This window comes from Oryctolagus cuniculus, chromosome 3 (assembly GCF_051225735.1).
Source record: "Oryctolagus cuniculus isolate XC-2025 breed Fujian yellow rabbit chromosome 3, ASM5122573v1, whole genome shotgun sequence".
Taxonomy (NCBI): Eukaryota; Metazoa; Chordata; class Mammalia; order Lagomorpha; family Leporidae; genus Oryctolagus; species Oryctolagus cuniculus.
In genome coordinates this window covers 157,957,844-157,979,927 of record NC_142869.1, presented here as the reverse complement: position 1 = coordinate 157,979,927, position 22,084 = coordinate 157,957,844, and the positions used below count along the sequence as shown (strand labels likewise).

The following is a 22,084-nucleotide window of genomic DNA, read 5'->3' as shown; positions in this document are numbered from 1 at the left end:
TGATTACTTCATGGTTGTCTCATCTTAACCAGCTTGCTTTTGCCTCCTTTGGAATAAATGCTTAGTAAATGACATTTCTCAATAACTATGGGTAATAGTATCATATCATTTAGTTGTATAAAACATTAGATTATTTGGAATCCTAAGGTACTTGTGCAAATTCCGCTCTTTCTCTTTCTATCATTTGCTCAAAAATTTTCAGTCAAATATGTTGGAAAACTTTTAGTATTATATGCTTTTGGAAATGATAATTTCAGAAAATTCATATATTTTAGTTATTATACTTTAATCCACCCGCTACAGCGATAGTAAAGGCATCTAAGTAAACTTTTTTTTTTTTTTTTTTGACAGGCAAAGTGGACAGTGAGAGAGAGAGAGAGAAAGGTCTTCCTTTTGCCATTGGTTCACCCTCCAATGGCCGCCGGGGCCGGCGCACTGCGCTGATCCGATTGCAGGAGCCAGGTGCTTCTCCTGGTCTCCCATGGGGTGCAGGGCCAAGCACTTGGGCCATCCTCCACTGCATTCCCTGACCACAGCAGAGAGCTGGCCTGGAAGAGGGGCAACTGGGACAGAATCCGCTGCCCCGACAGGGACTAGAACCCGGGGTGCTGGCGCCACAAGGCAGAGGATTAGCCTAGTGAGCCGCAGCGCCGGCCCTAAGTAAACTTTTGAAACATAAAACTTTTTTATGGGGCTGGCGCTGTGGCTCACTTGGTTAATCCTCTGCCAGCGGCACCAGCACCCATATGGGCGCTGGGTTGTAGTCCCCGTTGCTCCTCTTCCAGTCCAGCTCCTTGCTGTGGCCCTGGAGGGCAGTGGAGGATGGCCCAAGTGCTTGGGCCCTGCACCCTCATGGGAGACCAGGAAGAGGCACCTGGCTCCTGGCTTCAGATCGGCGCAGCGCCAGCCAGAGCGGCCTTTTGGGGGGTGAACCAGCGGAAAGAAGGCCTTTCTCTCTGTGTCTCTCTCTCACTGTCTATAACTCTACCTGTCGAATAAAAAAAAAAAAAAAAACTTTTTTATGTAAAGCCAAAGTTATTTAACTCCCACTCTATAGCTTTTTAAAAACTAACCATAAGTCAGCTCTCTTAAAGTAAAAGAAAATTAAATTTCTTAGTATGGAATGAAAAGCCACCACAAAACACACCAAACACTGGCATAAGGGAACAGGTTTATTGTTGGGGGTGGGGGGGATCTGAGAGACTGGAGAGACAGGGCAAGAGAGAGAGCCTGTGTAGAAAAACAGGTCTTATTATAGCCTTGCAGAGATAAGGAAGCAAGAGCCGCAAATCCCATTAGGGTGGGGGTGGAATTGACACTTGTGGTTGGGTTATTTGGTCACCTGACTTCTAGTAAGCCAGGCTGGACTTAGGAACTGAGACTAAAACTTATTGTACAAGCTGGCAACTGGGCCAGAGCCTAAAATGGCACCCAAGGTTTAAGATGGTGCCTCAGATAAGAGGGCACCATTTTCACTGACATTCCCCCCTTTTATTTCTTATAAAGCAAGCCTTGTATAGAATTACATTGGGCCCAAGAGCCCAGGCGGGGGTGGAGGGATGATGATCTATCTTCTGGAGCTACTTTCTACTGGCAGGAGGCAGTGAGTTACTCTCCACTGGCATGGGGTGTTGTCTCAAGCCGCAATCTCCTGGACAGGGAGCTGAGTATATCCCTGTAGCAGCATTTGGTTTATTTCTTTATCACTTCCTGTAAATATTTAAACAGACAGGGTTATATAAAGGCCAGGGTGAATAGAACGGCAAGTGGCCCTAGGAGGGGCATCAATCAAATAATGAGAGGATTCCATCGTGGAGAGGAAATGAGGGGGTCCCTGGACCCTAGTGAAGACTGTCTGATGGATGTGGTGATTTGTTGAAGGGTTTTAACATGTTGTTTCACCTGGTCTTATTGGCTAACGTAATAACAACACTGTTTTCCCAGAAAGATACAAGTTTCCGCTTTCTTAGCTGTTATAAGGTTTAAGGCCTATTTATTCTGTTGTACTACACCTACTTGTGAGGTGATTTGGTTTTGGAGAACTTGGATGGTGTCAGCTGAGGTCTCAATGGACCTAGTGACCTCCTCTTGGAACTGTTGGAGTTGTTTTTGGAGTCAGTTGGTCAAAATAGCGTTGTGGCCCAAAACTATTCCTAAGATCACTACTGAGAAGGAAGCTGTGAAGCTGATCCCAACCAAAACCAGGAAAAAGGCTGCTTGTTCTTGTGGGTAGAGGGGTTTGTCTGCAGAAAAAATTCTGAATAATCATACAACGTTAAGTTGGGGAGAGGACCACCAATACACACAATACACCAATACACAAGCTGGGAGTAGAGTCCTGGATATAAGAGTAGAGGGTATGATTGCAAAAGTATGAGGTCCTAAGCAAATTAGACAGTCTAAAACAAAGGACAGAGTCATTGTTAGAAGACCTAAGAAAGGTGTTGTCTGAAACATGAGCAACTTTTCTCATTGAGAGGCAAATAGAAACTGACAGAAGGGGCTTGATAATAATCAGGTGGGCTTTAAGGCCTTGACAATTATGAGGCCCAGACCTATCTATCTCTTCACATGGGGTACATGACAAGGGAGGTGTGCACCTCCTTACAGGAGGCAACTTGTTGGCTTTCATTACCTAACTGGCCTGGGAGGAGAGCTGGCCAGGTGAAGGCAGGTGGCATCTCTAACAGGAAATTTACAGTTCTGCCTGCAATGCTGCTGACCCTACTTGGCCGTCCCTCAACAGCAGTGGTCACTTTGGAAGCTGGGCAGAGTGGAGGGCTTTTAAGCTTGGAGCTAACAAGGTCTGTGGCTCTGACCCGGGAGTCCTTCAACTCCAGCACAGTTTCATTTCCAGTGACCTAACTCTTGGCTTGGCAGCAGTCCCTTATAAGCTGACTTCTGCTGAAGCCCTGACTTCCCACCTTGAAAACCAATGCAGTGGACTGGCCTGTTGGGTCTCCTTGATGGCAGATCACTGTGTAGAGCAGCCATTAATTTTTTATATTGACAATTTATAAAAACATGTTAGTAAACCCAAATAGCCTTTTCATAGAATATAAGGTGCTAAGAATACATTTAGACACATTTATCATTTGCCTTTACCCAATTTATATTTAATAGTTATACCTAGATTACTGAAGATGCTGATATATCATAACTCCATCTGAATTAAGGTAAAAATTGCATTTGTATGAAATTCTACTCTTTTTATAAAACTCTAACTATAAATCAATGACATCAAACCAAAGATTGCAAAATCCATTTTAGGGGGCTATCATAAGCACTGATTATCCATTGCTATAAGAAACCTGTTAAACCAAGTTGCAAAACAAGCTTGGCAATTTTTTGTTCACTATTATGTTAGGTTTAATGGGAGAAGGTATCCATCATAGCAGATGGGCAACCCTCCAGAGATTCCTAAGGAGAATCTGATAGGTGGCAGAATAGGGGCAATTATGGAAAAGGACATATGTCTAGAAGTAGTAATTAACCTGGTGAGCCTGCTGATTTGAAGGGCCAGTAGTCTTGATCATTATTTCACATAGGTTGAGAGAGAGATCTCTCAGAGTAATGTTGTAATAGGAGTGGGACCTCCTTTTTTTTTTTTTAATTTTTGCTCTCTATGTGGTAGAGGACTTTATGGGTATAGAATTTCTGAAATTTCTCTCAGGACTTTATGGCCCTTTTAGTGCAGGGTGGGAGAGATGCCAAGGTGGCTAGGTTAAAAGAGAGGGTGGCAGAATGGAGGAGGAAGGTTTAAGGAGAGGCAGTTTTGGAAATTAACCCAGCTAGGAAATAACCACTAATGGGAGGAGGAAATTGAGTTTGTTGGAACTGAGGCGACCTGGTGAGGTACAGAAAGCATTTAGAGGAGTGGAGAGAGTCAGAGATCTTGTTGGGATTTGGGATCTGGAGTAAAAGAAAAACTCATTGAGGCATGGACCCCAAAACACATGGCCTTGATCCTGTCTTACCTCAGGGTTTTGGAGGGCTAGTGTGTGGATGGAAATCACAGAGAATTTGGTGGTGAAGAAAGAGGTCTGGGGCTGTGTTTTATGGTTGGCAGGACTCCAGGATCCCAAAGCAGCTCAGATTCCCAAGGGAAGAGCAAGGTTGATGGAAAAGCCTGGATCCGAGTCACAGCACCAATGAAAGGCCACCACAAAACACACCAAACACCAGAGTAAGGGAAAAGTGTTATTTTGGGAAGGGGGTGCCCAACAAGCTGGAGAGAGAGGGCAAGAGAGAGAGCCTGTGCAAAAAAACAGGTCTTATTATAGCCTTGCAGAGATAAGGAAGTTGGAGCAGCAAATCCCCTTAGGGTGGGGGTAGAGTTGACATTTGTGGTTGTACCTTACTTCTAGTAAGCCAGGCTGGACTTAGGGCTGAGGCTGAAACTTACTGTACAAGATGGCGACCAGGCCAGAACCTAAAATGGTGCATGAGATTTAAGATGGTGCTTCAGGTAAGATAGCACTAACATGGAAGAAGTGATAAGATAGACCTTTAAGGTTACTCTTCCAAAGGCCTTTTAGGACTCACTCAAATAAGGGATTTGATTAGCTGGAGAGAATTAATATATCTGAAATAAGAAATAAGTTTGTTCAGAAATAAGTTGGTTATCAGAAATAAGTTGGTTCAGGAACCTGACAGCTGATGTCAGATTGGACATCCATATTTCATATTGGAGTACCTGAGTTTGAATCTTGGCTCTTGCTCCTGATTCCAGCTTCCTGCTAGTACAGATACTGGGAGGCAACAGTGAAAGCCTAAATGATTGGGTTCCTGCTATCCACATGAGAGACTTGGATTACATTCTAGCTTCCAGCTTTAGCCTTGGCCTAGCCCTAGCTATTGTGGGCATTTGGGAGTGAACTAGTGGATGAGAGCTCTCTCTTTGCCTATCTGGCCCTCTCTCTATCTTTGTCTCTTTGCCACTCAAATAAATAATTAGATAAAAATAAAAAAGTAAGGTAATGCGTTCAGAAATCAGCAAATTTAGAAGTAGCACCACATCTGTGAATAAGGTGTGGCGTTTATTCTTAGATGTGTATTCAGATAAGTAAAAACACAGTACAATGCCAATGCAAATTGCTATGGGTAGGACAACTAAGTGGACTGAGCTATTGGAAAGATTTCATTTAAACGTCCCTTTAAGCTGAGATTCTGGAAATAATTAAAGGCTATTCAAAGAAGTAGGGGAGGAAAAGTGAAATGCTTGAAACACAGAGGGAAGGATATAAAGAGCAATTTTTCAGAGTAGAAATAAGTTTAGTATAGTCAGCATGTATGGAGAGAGGGATATGTGGATTTGGAGAATATCTGGGTGTTGTAATTCACAGGTTCTGGTAATTGGTTGGATGTATGGGTGGGAGAAACATTGAAGATGATTTACAGGTTACTAACTTGAATAAAAAAATCAGTTTTCCTAGTACCTATATGAATGGAATAAGAAATGTAAATGAATTCAGCAAAAGGCAATAGATTAGTTGCTAAGTTGCTCTATTGAAGAGACACCATGAAACTGTAGCTTGAAGAAGATGGGAGTCCAGAGGTGAAAAGTCTAGGGCTGGTACAGTGAGGGGAAAACTCTGCTGCTGTCAGCACATGGTTTTCCATTTCTAGGTGACTGGTCTGGTTGTTGCTGTTTCCCAGTCAGGGAAATCAAAGCCAAGACAAGTTATTGCCATAGAAGTAATATTACATAAAGTTTTTAGCCAGAAGGAAAATGAAACCAGTTGGAAATATGGAACTAACAGAAGGAATAAGTATACTAGAAATGATCAAGTGTAAAGAAATATTAAAGATTTCCTATTTTTAAATTTTTCTTTAAAAGATAATTGAGAGTTTAGAAGAAACAGTATGTTGTGACATGTATAGCATTTGTAGAAATAAAACTTACATCATAAATAGGGCAAATTATTCCCCAAATGGCATGATATTATTTGATAGTAGACTATGATAAGTTGAAGAAGCATATTGTAACCTAGAAGAATCACTAAAACCAAAATAAAATGTTGGAGATGTTTTAATACTATAAAGTAAAAAATTCATGCAAATATACAAGAAAAGATAAAAGGTAACAAAGAACAAATGGGAGTAAGAAGAACACAAATAACAATGTGTAACTATGGTAATTTTTTTTGAAAAATTATTTTTATTTATTTGAAGGAATTGAGGCAGAGAGAAAGAGTGTATATGAGTGTTATCTCCCATGGGTAGTTTACTTCACTTCTAAAATTCCTACGTCAGTCAGGACTGGGTTGGACCAGGGCCAGAGCCAGAGCCAGGAGCCATGAATGAAATCCAGGTCTCCCATGTGGGAAGCAGGAACCCAATTACTTGAGCCATCACTGCTGCCTTCCAGGGTCTACTGTTTCCTCCCAGAGCCAGGAATCTAACCCAAGCACCCTCTAGGGCACAAACATTTTAACCACTAAGCTGAACACCCACTCCTGCAATGTGGTGATTTAAAATTCAACTATATCAATAGTTATATCAATGGCCTAAAAACTCCAATTGAAATTGATTTATGTACTTGATCAAGTCACTGTTTCTCATAGTGTCCATTTCACTTCAACAGGTTTCCTTTTTGGTGCTCGGTTAGTTGTCACCAATCAGGGAGAACATATGATATTTGTCCCTTTGGGACTAGCTTATTTCACTCAGCATGATGTTTTCCAGATTCCTCCATTTTGTTGCAAATGACTGGATTTCACTGTTTTTACTGCTGTATAGTATTCAATAGAGTACATGTCTCATAATTTCTTTATCCAGTCTACTGTTGATGGGCATTTGGGCTGATTCCAGGTCTTAGCTATTGTGAATTGAGCTGCAATAAACATTAGGGTGCAGACCGCTTTTTTGTTTGCCAATTTAATTTCCTTTGGGTAAATTCCAAGGAGTGGGATGGCTGGGTTGTATGGTAGGGTTATATTCAGGTTTCTGAGGAATCTCCAGACTGACTTCCATAGTGGCTTAACCAGTTTGCATTCCCACCAACAGTGGGTTAGTGTCCCTTTTTCCCCACATCCTCTCCAGCATCTGTTGTTGGTAGATTTCTGTATGTGAGCCATTCTCACCCGGGTGAGGTGAAACCTCATTGTGGTCTTGATCAGCCCTTGTCCAGACTGTTGATGAACAACTTAATACTTTATCTCTTTTATTATTTTTTTGTTCTACTTGATACTATTGGTTTAACTCTGTAATTAACACATAATTATTCTTAAGTGTTTAAATTTAACTGAAAAGTGATCTCTGTTAAATATAAGAGTGGGAATAAGAGAGGGAGGTGATATACAATTTGGGACATGCCCAATCTGACTTTCTCTAAATGGTAGAGTTAGAAACATGCCAGGGGATTCCAATTCAATCCTATCAAGGTGGCATGTACCAATGCCATCTCACTAATCCAAGTGATCAGTTTCACTTCACAATTGATCATAATGATAGGTCTAAGAGTCAAAGGGATCACATAAACAAGACTAGTGTCTGCAAATACTAACTGATAGAATAAAAAACGGAGAGAACGATCCAATATGGGAAGTGGGATACACAGCAGACTCATAGAATGGCAGATGTCCTAGACAGCACTCTGGCCTCAGAATCAGCTCTTAAGGCATTCGGATCTGGCTGAAGAGCCCATGAGAGTATTTTAGGCATGGAAAGCCAAGACACTCTGGCAAAACAAACAAACAAACAAACAAAAAAACCAAAACCACAAACCCTAAATGAAAGATCTCGGTGAGTGAGATCCCAGTGGAAAGAACAGGTCATCAAAGAAGGAGGTATCTTTCTCTGAAGGGATGAGACAGCTTCCACTTTGACTATGACCTTGTCTAAATAAGATCAGAGTCAGCGAACTCAAAAGGCTTCCGTAGCCTTGGCAACTCATGACAAGAGCCTAGGGTGATTACTGAGGCCATAAACAAGAGTGTCAATTTGTTAAGTCAACAACAAGAGTCACTGTGCACTTACTCCTCATGTAGGATCTCTGTCCTTAATGTGTTGTACAATGTGAATTAATGCTATAACTAGTACTCAAACAGTACTTTACACTTTGTGTTTCTGTGTGGGTGTGAACTGTTGAAATCTTTACTTAATATATGCTAAATTGATCATCTGTATATAAAGATAATTGAAAATGAATCTTGATGTGAATGGAATGGGGGAGAGAGCGGGAGAGGGGAGGGTTGCGGGTGGGAGGGAAGTTATGGGGAGGGACCATTGTAATCCATAAGCTGTACTTTGGAAATTTATATTTATTAAATAAAAGTTAATAAATTGATTTATGTATTTGAGAGAGAGAGAGAGAGAGAGATTGATTGATTGATTAACTGTGAACTGGGCCAGGGCTGGCCTACGCCTGATGAGGAGAGCTGGGAACTCAATCCAGGTCTCCCATGTGGGTGGCAGAAGCTCAACTACTTGAGCCATCACCACAGCCTCCAAGAGGCAGGTATGGGAACCAGAGGCAGGTATAGAACCCACGCACTATGATGTGAGATGGGGCCTCTTCAGCATCTTAACCAGCAGAACAAATGACTGCCTTGGAACTCCAATTTTTCAAAGAATAATGAGGTAAGATCCTATAATATTTTGTTTATAAGTTGTTCAATTTAAGTATAAAGATACAAGTAGAGGCTGGCACTGTGGCGTAGCAGGTAAAGCCAATGCCTACAATGCCTGCATTCCATATGGGCACCAGTTCGAGTTCCTGCTGCTCCACTTCCAATCCAGCTCTCTGCTGTGGCCTGGGAAAGCAGTGGGGGATGGCCCAAGTTCTTGGGAGAACCAGAAGATGCTCCTAGCTCCTGGCTTCAGATTGGTGCAGCTCCAGCCATTGTGCCCATCTGGGGAGTGAACCAGCATATGGAAGAACCCCTTCTCTCTCTCTGCCTTTGCCTCTCTGTAACTCTGTCTTCCAAATAAATAAATCTTTAAAAAAAGATACAAGTAAGTTAAGAAAAAAATGTTGAGGAAAGATATACTGTAAAAACACTAACTGTAAACAAGCTAGGATTGCTACATTGCTGTATTAGAGGAGGAACTGAATCAAGAGTACATTCTTAGTCTCCATTGGGGTGCCGGTTCTGTCCTGGTTGCTCCTCTTCCAGTCCAGCTCTCTGCTGTGACCCGGGAGTGCAGTGGAGGATGGCCCAGGTCCTTGGGCCCTGCACCCGCATGGGAGACCAGGAGGAAGCACCTGGCTCCTGCCATCGGATCAGCACAGCGTGCCGGCTGCAACGCACTGGCTGTAGAGGCCATTTAGGGGGTGAACCAACGGAAAGGAAGACCTTTCTCTCTCTCTCTCTCACTGTCTAACTCTGCCTGTCAAAAAAAAAAAAAAAAAGTACATTCCTTAAGGAGACAGGAAGTGAAGGGATCTGGAGCCAAGGTGGAGAGTCAAGTCTATAAAGAAGAAATTAACTTTGCCATTTGTCAAGATGAAAAGTGGAAGGAATACTTGGGGATGCAGCTGGGTTAGTGCATGTGATGGCAGAAAATAGAGGGCATGGATATGGTCTGCCATTGTGTAGTCCAAATCCCAGATGTAGAGATCTGTGCTTCCTCAGGACACTGAGCAGGTTGGAGAGTGTTCAGAGAGACAGTTTTAACTCCTCTCAACTAATGGTCTTTCTATTGGTCTGATTCTGCAATAGGGATGATAAACATTCTACATGGAATGGGTTTAAGGCTCCTTGCTCTGGGACATCACACTCCTTTTATGGTGAGATATGTTTAGTTTTTGAAAATGCGTAACATATTTTGTGAATAGAAAATATATCAGACGATGGGCTAACTTGAATTGTGTGTGCTTGCTTTCAGCACATCGGCATGGCTCATAACTACAGGAACAGCAGTCAGGCTGTGCAAGCTGTCCGTGATGCTGGTTACGAAATCTCTCTGGGTTTGATGCCAAAGTCAATAGGTCCCCTAACATTTGTGTTCACAGGGACTGGAAATGTATCTAAGGTAAATTCCACCTTTCTTTTTACTGTAAAGCAGTCTGAAGCTCTGAAACAAACCTAAGTGATATGGGCATTTAGTGGATATTTAAAATTGAAAGAAGGGTATTCTATTTTAGGCATTTTTCTTACCTATGAATTTTCCTCTTAGTGAAGAGCAATAATGGTCCAAACATTTTAATTGTTTTCAGTTAATTCTAAGCTACCACATGCTTGGGATGCTTTACTTCTCTCTCTCTCCCTTTCTCCCTCTCCTTTTCTCTCTTTTTCAGTTTGAGTCATTATTAACAGTGTATAGGTTATCTTAGGCTAATGTGTTTTACCTCTATTACTGAGATGTCCAAATGTTTGGAAGTGACTCCAGGAGTTGCCAATAAGATACTAGGAAGATTAATTCAAGGCTGGAACTATACTTTCTTCCTCCTAAGGTGGTTTTGAGAATACACGTGTAATCTTCCATATAAACTTGTAATTACCAAATAGATCTTTCTTCAAAGGAAATATTTCACAAACAGGATATCTTTGTTAGTAGTATATTGTGAAGTAGGCATCTTATTTTTTATCTTTCAGGAAACAGTGTCCTCATTTGGAGTAATTTTTGCAATGGGTTAAAAGTAAATATTTTTATATCCTCATTGCTAAACACTCTTGTTGCTAGTTTGAGTAAGTTAGGTTAAAAAAAAAAAATAAAGCCCCCATAGCAATCGTGTTTTGGTTACACTGGAATGAAAGGTGACTCACGGCGGGCCATGTGCAAGCAGCTTGTCTAGAATTCTGTGTGTCTGCCTTGGCTACAGGACAGAATGTGAAGTTATATAATTGTAGGGAAAATAAGTGGGATATTTGCAGGAAATGGTGTTGCCTTTTTCCCTGTTGTTTAGATTTTTACTGATATATTACTTATAGGGAGCCCAAGAAATCTTTAATGAACTACCCTGTGAATATGTGGAACCCCATGAATTAAGAGAAGTTTCCCAAACTGGAGGTAAGGGGAGGAGAATGTAGCTGCATTTTTTACTGTTTTTAATAGTCCTATGTTGTAATATTCTATCATAGTGTATCCTTATCATTTGTCACCCACTATACTAATTTCTTTCTTCTCTGCAAGACCTCAGAAAGGTGTATGGGACAGTGTTAAGTCGCCATCATCATCTTGTCAGGAAAACAGATGGTGTCTATGATCCTGTAGAGTATGACAAATACCCTGAGCGTTACATAAGTCGCTTTAATACTGACGTGAGTATCCTATTTGAGACACTGTAGTTGGGCTATTAGGGAGAGAGATTATGCATGCGTATGTTGGTTCTCATTTCCTCATCTGGACTTGTGAATGCTTTGGATATCATGAGTTGGTCTTGGGAGATGCTGGTTTTTCACTAGAGCTTGGAATACTTGCTAGTGGCTTTGGTGGGTTCTGTGGGTTTGCCTCTACTTCATAGTCTCTTTTTTCACCTCAGTTCTGCATGTGCACAATTGGTCTAAACCTTTTCCTGTGGATATTTTCCGTATCATCTCAGTCTAATCAGTACTATTGGCGAAGAACAATGTCTGTGAGGTTTGATCTCAGCATCGGATTCTCCTTTCCATAGCCAGAAATTGTGATCATGACTTCAGCCAGCCATCTTGAAATGCATGTGACTGAGTGCCTGGGGCCAGAGTGAAATAGTGTAGTTGTATAAGGACAGACTCATCTTCACTGTACAAAGAACCTATTTGTGAGTCAAATCACTGTGATGGGGCATGCTGGCCTTATCTTTCAAGAGTACAATTTATTTGTGTGTTCTTTAGTCATTGATCTTGTGGCAGTCCTCCAACAAAACAAACAATAAACACAAAAATGCCTATATTCCTTGTGAAATGAATGATTTAAGTAATTTTAACTATGTTTGAATAACAGCATTTTTAGGTTCTGGCCTAAAATTTAGCTGTTTAAGTATGTACAGCACATTGCAAGGATTCTTTCCTTGAGCTTGAGGATGCTTGAGCTGCTTGAGGAACAAAAATTAGGAAACTAGAAATTTTTGAATCTAGTAAATTTCCATCCCTTCTTTTTTCCCCAATCACAGAAGTATTGGTGATTGGATGCATCCTAACACTTGTAATACATAGTTACCATGTATACATATGCATATCTATAGCACATTTCTCCATGGAGCTTACAGATGTTATCTGACTTAATCTTCATAGCATTCCTTGGAGGAATGGGGTACGTATTATCCCCATCTGGCAGGTAAGGAAAATAGAGCCCAGAGAAGTCAAGGTAGCATGATTTCAATCACACAGTACGTGTTTTTGAGTTGGAAATAGAATTTTAGGTCACTTGACTCTGTTCTTCCCTTTTCTATTAAATACATGATAAAATAAAAATGATAATATAGTATTTACTATGTTCATATATTTATTTCTCCTGGGGTAATTCCACAATGAAATATGGGTGGGTCTTTAATATCTTCCTTCAAAGATGACCACTGACCTGGAAAATAAGAAAGTCCTGTTAATTATTTCTCATGGACTTTGCTGGTACCTCTCATTCAGCAGGCTGTATTGAAAGAGAAAGCCATTTTCTATTTTGTTGAACTGGGAATTTGCTTTACAGATTGCACCCTATACAACTTGTTTAATTAATGGGATCTACTGGGAACAAAACACCCCTCGCCTACTAACCCGCCAAGATGCCCAGAGTCTCCTAGCCCCAGGCAAGTTCTCAGTGACTGGAGTTGAAGGCTGCCCTGCATTACCACACAAGTAAGGAGATTACTTCAGTGACAATGGCACTTTTTAATCGGCAGCATCTGTTATTAAGAGATCAGAGAATATGTTATACCGACACATCACAGGGCTTCACTGTTCTTTTAGATTTTATTTGTTGGGGCCGGCACAGTATGTTAAGCTTCCACCTTCAGCACCAGCGTCCTGTATGGGAGCCAGTTTGTGTCCCGGCTGCTCCACTTCCAATCCAACTCTCTGCTAATGGCCTAGGAAAGCAATGGAAGATGGTCCAAGTGCTTGGGCTCCTGCACCCACATGGAAGACCCAGAAAAAGCTCCTGGATCCTGGCTTTGGATTGGCCCAGCTGCAAAGTGGGGAATGAACCAGTGGATGGAGGACCTCTCTCTATGCCTCTCCCTCTCTATGTCTGTAACTCTGCTTCTCAAATAAGTAAATCTTCAAAAAATTAAATTTTATTTGCTTATTTTTATTTATTTGAAAGGCAGGGAGAGAGAGAGAGAGAGAGAGAGAGAGGTCTTTGATTTGTTGGTTTACTCCCCAAGAATCGACAACAGCCAGGGCTCAGTCAGGATGAAACTAGGACCTTAGAGCTCAACTGGGGTCTCCCACATGGGTGGCAGGAACTCAAGTACTTGAACCTTCACCCACTGCCTCCTTAAGAGTTCATTATCATAAAGCTGGAATTTGGAGCTGAGCTGGGACTTGAACCCAGGCACACTGACATGGGATTCAGGTGTCCCAGGCAGCATCCTAACTGCTGTACCAAATGCCTGCCCCAGGCTTGATTTTTAATGACTACCTGTCTGCTTTATCTTATTCAGCCTCCTTGCAGCACTTGACACATTCACTGTCCCTGCTTGGAACTCTCTGCTTTTGCCTTCTGTGACTCCACACGCAGCTCCAAATCAACCTCCTCAGAGACAACTTCTCTGAATCCTCATTCCCTATCTATTCTGTTTCTCTCTTCTTTTCTATTCATGATCATTTATTTTCTTGTGTCTGTGATTTTTCACTCTCCTAATAGAGCTTAGTCTCTGGATCCTTGTTTACCTTAGCTATAAACACCAGGACTTAGCTGATGTATAAAGGGCATTCATATAATTAATCAATCAGTTAGTACTTGTGGAACACCTGGTCTATCTGGAATTTTTTTTTGCTAAGCTGAAGGATAGAGAAGAGTAAAAGATAATGTTTGCTGCCCTCAGGCATGCAGCTGGCATCACATAAATGCCAAGGGAATGTCAAGAGCAACCGTATCATAGGAGTTTAGTTCAAAGTGGGAGCACTGGGCTCAAAGTCTGCAAATGGAGGAGTGGGGAGAAGGAGAATTTCAGGTGATAGGATTGATGCTTGATAAATACCTGCCTCCAAAATAGAGTTTAAGACTGTGACAGTCTAGTTCTCTTGTAGATTCTTGTAGGCTGGTGGTGATTAGAAGTTGGCAGCAGAATTGTCATCTAGCTTATAAGACTTTTGAATGTTGGGCTCAGACTTTTGCTCATATTTTAAAGATCCTGTGTACTTACATGAAATTTTGTAGTACTAAACACAGTAAGATAGTGTAGCTGAACATTTCTGAGTTATTTAGAGATGGTTAACTAGGTTAACTTTAGTTTTTTTGTTAACGATTTCTATAGGGAAGGGATTTTTCATTTTTGCTTCATTTTTTTTCCACCCTCTACCTGCCTCTCTTAATTTTTCTTTTTATTTTCTCTCCTCTCCTCTCCTCTCCTCTCTCCCTCCCTCTCTCCCTCCCTCCCTCCCTCCCTCCCTCCAACTCCTCTTGTGGTGACTCAAACTCATATGGGAAGGTTTCTATGTCCCAGAATAACACAGTGTCCTGAAGAATGAGCTGAAGGAAAGAGCCCAAGGGATTTGGCATTCACATTGAAAACTGTTACAAGAACATTTCATTTTTATTAATTTTTAGTCTTGTTAGAAGCTTCAGAATTCCATCCTCTTATCTAAGCACTGACATTGTTTTCAGACTTGTGGCAATATGTGACATTTCAGCAGACACAGGAGGATCTATAGAGTTTATGACTGAGTGTACCACAATAGAGCGTCCCTTTTGCATGTATGATGCTGATCAGCATATTATTCATGACAGGTGAGTTTGCCAAATCTTTTAGGTGGTGAGTGATGTGTCACTTATTTGGGTACACTCATCTAAAATACTCAATATTTCACATCTTTATGAAGATCTGTAAATTTTGGATAAACTCAAACGAACATATTTAAAAGTCTGGTTGAAATATCACATGCAGATTTGTACACTTAAGCACATATAATATGTTTAAATGGGAGGTGGGTTGTGAAAGAAGGGAAAAGTTTTGTCTGAATGCCAGTTATTTTCTTACATTCTTTTGCACAAAATTACAAGTGCCAATGAAGCAAATATAATGGAGTAGACATCTGGGAGAATTAGTACTTCCAAATAACATTTTGTACATCTGATTAAAGCATATTGCCTTTCCTAGTGTTGAAGGCTCTGGGATTCTGATGTGTTCCATTGACAATTTGCCTGCACAGCTTCCGATCGAAGCTACAGAATACTTTGGAGACATGCTTTACCCGTATGTTGAAGAAATGGTAAGCAGACTGGTACAGCAGCAACAACTCTGACTTTAACTATAATTCTGGGGGGATCTTATGAATGTTCTGGTCTTCTTTATCCAAGAAATCTGTTGTAAAATGAAATGCCAGCCCTTCCCCAAAGTGCTTCCTGATACATTTTATTCCTCCTCACAGGGGATGTGATTATATCACTGCCTTCATGCTTAATTACAATATTTGTCTCTTGTTGTACATGCTTTTACTAAGAATGCTGATGACATGTGAGATAAGCCTTGTTTTGTTTTCATTTTTTGCTATCTGGGTCAATTTATATTGGGACATTCTTACTGTGCTGTGATAAATAGGTTTGACAAATCAGAAGTAGAGAAAATGTTATTGGATTTTAGTCACGAAGGCTTAGTTAAGTGGCAGTGTGTGTTAAGATTGTGTATTTTTCTTCTGTCATCAGTGACTACTGCAATACTGTATTATCTAAATTCCATTTTATTTATTAGAAAAACACAGAATACTTGTCTGATTGATCCTAAGTGTTATTACATGTCCTGCTTTACATTGCTTTTGCTAATGGTTGTCTCTGATTCCAAAGGTATGAGGAGTGGCTTTTTTTCTTTTCATAATTTCACCAGGAGTTCTCACACTACAATGAGACAGTAGTTAGTGGAGCAAGAATAAATGAGACTTCCAGTCTGTGATCTTCTCTTCTTTCTAACCTTATTCCATTTTGCCCCATTGTTTTTCATCTTGGAATAAGTCAGCAGAGGGATATAGCCAGGCTTTAGAAAATGCAAGCAGAAGGCATTCTCATTGGTTGGGTGCAATACTGCACCTTGGAGGAGCCAGGCTGTACTTTCTGTATTTTGATTTCAAAATCTCATGAGAACCCTATCAGGCAGATACAACTATAAACCAATTGTATAGATTAAAAAACTGAAGCATAGAGAAGTTACAGTTCAGAAGGCTTGCTAATACAGTCAGTTCTGGATCTGCAGTGTGTCTGCGGTTGGTGCTGAGAGGTTGACATAGCATGACAGTGTAGAGATGCTAGGCTTTGCTGGGGACATCAGCTTGCTTCATGGCCTTGAGCAGGGTGCTCACTTCTTTTTTGGAGCCTCACATGTTTCATCTGTAAAATGAAGTGGCTGTGATATATGATCTTAATTCTCTCTCCAGGTTTAATATTCTGCAATTGCTAAATGTCTAAGGGGCCAAATGGTACATATATTTAAAAAAGGCAATAGTGAATTTCCAGATGCCGTTTCTTGTGTTATTCATTGTGTGTGTGTGTGTGTGTGTGGTGTGTGTTATTCGCCTGTGGAGTGAATGTCTCAATTTAACATTTCATATAGTATAGATTTGCTGGTGACAGATTTCCTTTGTTGTCCTTTATCTGAAAATGTCTTCATGTTCTTTATTCTACCAATAAGCCCTTTTTGTGACATTGTTTTGTCTGTTTCAGGGTTATATTTCTATATAATCTATATTTTCAATTTTAGCAGTTATTTTTAATCATTATTTTGGAAGAGATGTTATCTCTTTCTTTGCTAAGAGTTTATCTTTTCATTGATTATAAATGTAGTTTTCTTTAGGACATGTAGCATAACTATAGGGCCACTTTACAGCCTTTATAGCGGTCTCCAATTATCCAGGGGGATACTTTCCAAGACCCCCAATGAAACCATACATAGTATTAAACCCTGTATATATTATAGTTTTTCTTTTACATCCATGATAAAGTATAATTTTTTAAATTATCTGCAGTAAGAGATTAGCAACAACAATGAAAAATAAAACAATTATCAAAATACACTATAATACAAGTTATGTGAAGGTGGTCTCTCTCAAGATATCTTATCGGACTGTATATACCCATTCTTCTTGTTGTGATGATGTAAGATGATGCATGTTTATGTGATGAGATGAGCTGAGGTGAACGAGATAGTCATTGAGACCTATCATTGCGCTACTGTCGCTCCCCCTCTTCGTGGAGGAGCAACACCGGACCCTGCGCTGTTCTTTTCTGTCTGCTCGGCCCTCCCCGGGTTTGCTGCTGGTTCTTCCCGGGTTGGCTACTATCCCTTCCACCTCCGTGGAAGGGCAGTTCCCCCTGGCCACATTCCCCACTTCCGCAGGGGAGCGGCACACCGCCGGCCGGCTTTCTCGGGGGCTGCACGGGTGTTCCTTCAGCTAGATGTTCCCCTTAGATGTTCCCCGGTGCATGCCGTCTCTCTCCTCCTTTATAGTCCTGCTCCGCCAATCCTAACTCGGCTGCCCACATGCCGAGTACGCTGCTCTCCAATCAGGAGCAAGTCCTACAGTTTATTGGTTGAACTGGAGGCAGCTGTGCAGAAGCTGTTTACTTCTCTCCCAGCGCCATATTGTGGGAGAGCAGATGCATAGAATAAGTCTTAATTCCAGTAACTCAGTCTAGTCCGGATTGCTCCCCACAGATCCCCCTTTCTTTTTATTTTTGGCGTTGATACGCGCCTGTCTTCGGTGCCCCGTGGCACACACTCTGCTCTACTTGCTAGAGTTGCCACAGGTTCTTACAAGTCCTATCAATCAGGAAAACCGAATCCGGGTCCTCTCTTCGCCATGTTGTGAGGAGGTTTTTAGGCGCTGATGCGTGCCTGTGTTCGGTGCCCTGCAGCGCATGCTCTGGTCGAGCCTGCAGGGGCTTACAAGCCCTATCAGGCAAACCGAATCCAAGCCTTCTCATTGCCTTTTTGTGGGGAGGCCTTACTGATGTTAATTCGTGCCTGTCTTCGGTGACCTGCGGCGCATAAGCTGCTAGCCGCCGCAGGTGCTCATCGTGCTCATCGCCTCACTTAATCAGGCAGACCGAATCCAAGCTCTCACATTGCAGTGTTGTAGGGAGGCCTTTCTATTTCTCTATTTCTCTATCTCCGGGCATTCCTATTTCTCCCATTTTACTTCTATCTTCCAGCATTCCTATTTCTCTCACTTTGCTTCTAAACTTCTATTTCTCTTATCCCTGCAGCTTCCCGCTGCCCGCCCCGAGGCTACTTCTCGGCGGCTTCCCGGCTGAGCCGCTTCAGCCCGCGCCTCTTTCATCTGCGCAGCTTCCCGGCTTTGCGCGGCTTGGCTTCGCGCGCTCCGTGGTCTCCACGCCCTTCGCGTCTGCACCACGGCCTCGCGCCAGCCCCGTTCCCTATCTATTCACGCCCCGTGCTCTCTCTGCACGCGGCGGCTTCCGCGAGTAACACAGCGTAGCTTACGTGTCCGCCACTAGCATTCAATCTAAGTTCCCCGGGCTAGCCTGGCGAATTCAACCCAGCATACGTCTCCGCCCCACGGTTTGGCTTCCCGTCCTTTGCTCCCCGGGCTAATCAGACGGATCCCAATCTGGCTTACGTTTCAGCTTCTGGTTTCAACTTTTCGCCCCCTATTCCCGGGCTAACTTGAGAACCCCAAAGTGGCTTTCGTGTCCGCCTTGGCCTGCCCCCCACGGCTTCAATTTCCCTAACATTTTTCTCTACCTGGTATGTTTCCCCAAGCTTTCCTCCAACAATATTCCTCCTTCATTTCTCCTGGCCTCTCCCCACAGTCCGTATCCGAGTCTGTTTGTTCTAGCTTTCACTTTCGCTTTCGACCTTAGAGATTTCTCCCAGCTTCCCCCCCGTAGTCCGTATCCGAGTCTATGCCTAGGCTTTCAATAGCTTCTTCCGGCACCCTTTTCGTCCGGCTTTTCCCTAGGCTGTTTGCTAGTCTCTCTCTCCGATATTTTCCCTAGGCTGTTTGCTAGTTTCTCTCTCCGATATTTTCCCTAGTTCTTCCCGTTTCTTCCCTCCTAAGTTTTTTATCCGTCCTAGGTTTCCTATCCGAGTCACGGCACCATTATGTCGCTCCCCCTCTTCGTGGAGGAGCAACACCGGACCCTGCGCTGTTCTTTTCTGTCTGCTCGGCCCTCCCCGGGTTTGCTGCTGGTTCTTCCCGGGTTGGCTACTATCCCTTCCACCTCCGTGGAAGGGCAGTTCCCCCTGGCCACATTCCCCACTTCCGCAGGGGAGCGGCACACCGCCGGCCGGCTTTCTCGGGGGCTGCACGGGTGTTCCTTCAGCTAGATGTTCCCCTTAGATGTTCCTGGTGCATGCCGTCTCTCTCCTCCTTTATAGTCCTGCTCCGCCAATCCTAACTCGGGTGCCCACATGCCGAGTACGCTGCTCTCCAATCAGGAGCAAGTCCTACAGTTTATTGGTTGAACTGGAGGCAGCTGTGCGGAAGCTGTTTACTTCTCTCCCAGCGCCATATTGTGGGAGAGCAGATGCATAGAATAAGTCTTAATTCCAGTAACTCAGTCTAGTCCGGATTGCTCCCCACAGCTACCATCTAAAGGTTACTTGAACACCAGCACTGAGATACTATGACAGTTATTGATAACTGAGACATCCACCTAGTGACTAGCAGGCAGGTAGCATACACAGTGTGATATGTTGGACAAAGGAATGACTCACGTCCTGGATCTGATGGAGTAAGAAGACGTGAAATTTCGTCCTGCTACTCAGAATGATGTGTGGTTTAAAACTGGTGACTAGTTATGTCTGGGTTTTTCCATTTAATATTTTCAGATTTTGGTTGATCATGGAAAACTGAAATGGGAAAAAGCCAAAATGTTGATAAGAAACTGGAAATCATCCTTCCTACATTCTGGGTCAAATAAAGGTTGAACTTTATTGATTGTCTTTTCATGTAAGAATGAGTCATCATTTTCTTGTTTTCATAAACTGGATAATTTGGAGTCATGTGCTGGATGTTGTAAATGTTATGCTGTGGAGATTCTGGATTGTTGTATTTCTCTGGAAAATGTTGGTGTTTTGTTTTAACTTAAAACAAATGTCAGTTGGTCAGACTCACACTGATATTAACTCGGTTAGTCTCAATGGAAAATTGTGCATCATCTGTACAGCGAGGGAGGAGAGGAGTAGCTCAGACAAAAGTCCAGCTCTTTTTTCTCTTTATTTGGGCTGAAGGAAGTCGACCTGTATCTCCTTAGTTAGGAGCAAAGTTTATAAAATGTTAGACTTCCCTTTTTCTGAGTCTGCGCTTAGTGGCATTTTCTCCTAACACTCACCTAGTTCTGGTTGCTCTGAGTTGCAACCCTGTTTGCTTCAGCTGGGCAGTTGGTGGAACCTCCTCATACCGCAGAGCAATGCAGAAAGCGTGGGGCACTCAGCCGCTGTTTTCCCAAGCTCTGACACTTCTCCCCAGACTGCTCTCTGTTGTTCTTTCTCTGAAGCTCTCATGCAGTTTGTTATTGCTTGTATGTTGTCCAGAGTCTATAGCTGTGGTCTGCATGAGGGACAGTTAGAGCTTAGGCTTTCATACCTAAAACGTAACTTTCTAGTTGTAATACATGGATTCAGTCTAGCAGAATTTTGGAGTAGTTCAAAGAACTATTGATGTACCGTTGGCTGTAAATAATCCTTTTTGAGGGCTAAAGTTATGTATTTCAGTGCAACTTTTACCTTATCAGGCTAAGATGTAGAAAATATTCCCTCATGCGGCCAGCTCTGTGGCACAGAGCCTGCAATGTGGACATCCCATACGGGTGCTGGTTCAAGCACCAAGCTCCACTTCTGATCAAGCTCCTTGCTATTACACCTGGGAAAAGCAGTGGAAGACAGCCCAAATCCTTGTGCCCCTGCATTCATGTGTGAGATGGGAGATTTTCTGATTGTTTTTAGTACTGATATATGAATCATAGTGTTGTTAGTATATTCTGTATGATTTCATTCCTTACAGTTTTATTGAGATTTGCTTGATAACTAGACATGTGGTCAGTTTTTGGCAAAATTTTTCATATGCAGTTGAGAACAATAAGGTGGGGTGTCTGTGTGTTGAGTTGTCAAGTCTGAGTAAAGTTTTATATGTTAGTTCCATGCTGGAAAGATTCTTAACACCGGGATGAATAGCTTGTAATTAATCTAGGAAATAGTGATGAGCTATCAAAAGTGTTACATGTGAAAGTGATTGGCATACAGATGATTAAGTAACCTATGCTTGTTGCTTTGTTCTGGTTTAATTTCTAAAAAGGAGACAGTTGAATTCAGTAATTGAGCAGATATCCTTACTTTTTTTTTTTTTTACTTGCATGTATCTCATAAATACAACATCAGGAACATAGTAATTCTTCTTCTTCTTCTTCTTCTTTTTTTTTTTTTTTGACAGGCAGAGTTAGACAGAGAGAGAAAGAGAGAAAGGTCTTTCTTTTCTGTTGGTTCACCCCCAGATGGCTGCTACGGCCTGCGCGCTGCGCCAATCTGAAGTCAGGAGCCAGGTGCTTCCTCCTGACCTCCCATGCGGGTGCAGGGCCCAAGCACTTGGGCCATCCTCCACTGCCTTCCCCGGCCACAGCAGAGAGCTGGACTGGAAGAGAGACAACCAGGACAGAATCCAGCGCCCCAGCTGGGACTAGAACCCGGGGTGCTGGCACTACAGGTGGAGGATTAGCCAAGTGAGCCGTGGCGCTGGCCGGGAACATAGTAATTCTTCCCACCTACTCTCCCACCCTTCTTCTTCTTCCCTTTCCTTTTCCCTGCTCTGTTCTTCACCAAGATCTATTTTCATTTAGCTTTATATACAGAAGACTAGCTCTGTTCTAGGTGAAGAGTTCAACACTTAATCTGAGAAAGATAAAGAAAAAGAAAGAACGGGAAAAAAAGAAAAAAAAGAAAAAAACCTGTTCCTCAACAGTCCAGACAAAGGCTGTTCAAAATTATTGTGTCTGGAAGATGATTTTGCTTTTTTCCCCTTCTTCCCTCCCACTTCTTTCCTTTTAGAAACTTAAC

At 42.3% G+C, this 22,084-nt stretch overlaps 1 protein-coding gene across 4 annotated transcripts in view; it reads left to right on the top strand.

The window, feature by feature from the left end:
- Nucleotides 1–22,084, top strand: part of AASS (aminoadipate-semialdehyde synthase) — a 75,086-nt gene that overhangs the window by 17,431 nt on the left and 35,571 nt on the right. For 2 of the 4 annotated variants that reach the window (XM_002712100.6, XM_089329482.1), the window contains 7 exons: nt 9,666–9,733; nt 9,832–9,978; nt 10,878–10,956; nt 11,080–11,207; nt 12,568–12,716; nt 14,689–14,811; nt 15,182–15,293. In XM_002712100.6, the coding sequence (XP_002712146.3) occupies nt 9,666–9,733; nt 9,832–9,978; nt 10,878–10,956; nt 11,080–11,207; nt 12,568–12,716; nt 14,689–14,811; nt 15,182–15,293 (806 nt within the window). The remainder of the gene's footprint in view (nt 1–9,665; nt 9,734–9,831; nt 9,979–10,877; nt 10,957–11,079; nt 11,208–12,567; nt 12,717–14,688; nt 14,812–15,181; nt 15,294–22,084) is intronic. The other 2 variants (XM_008258282.5, XM_089329483.1) reach the window with 2 other exon arrangements.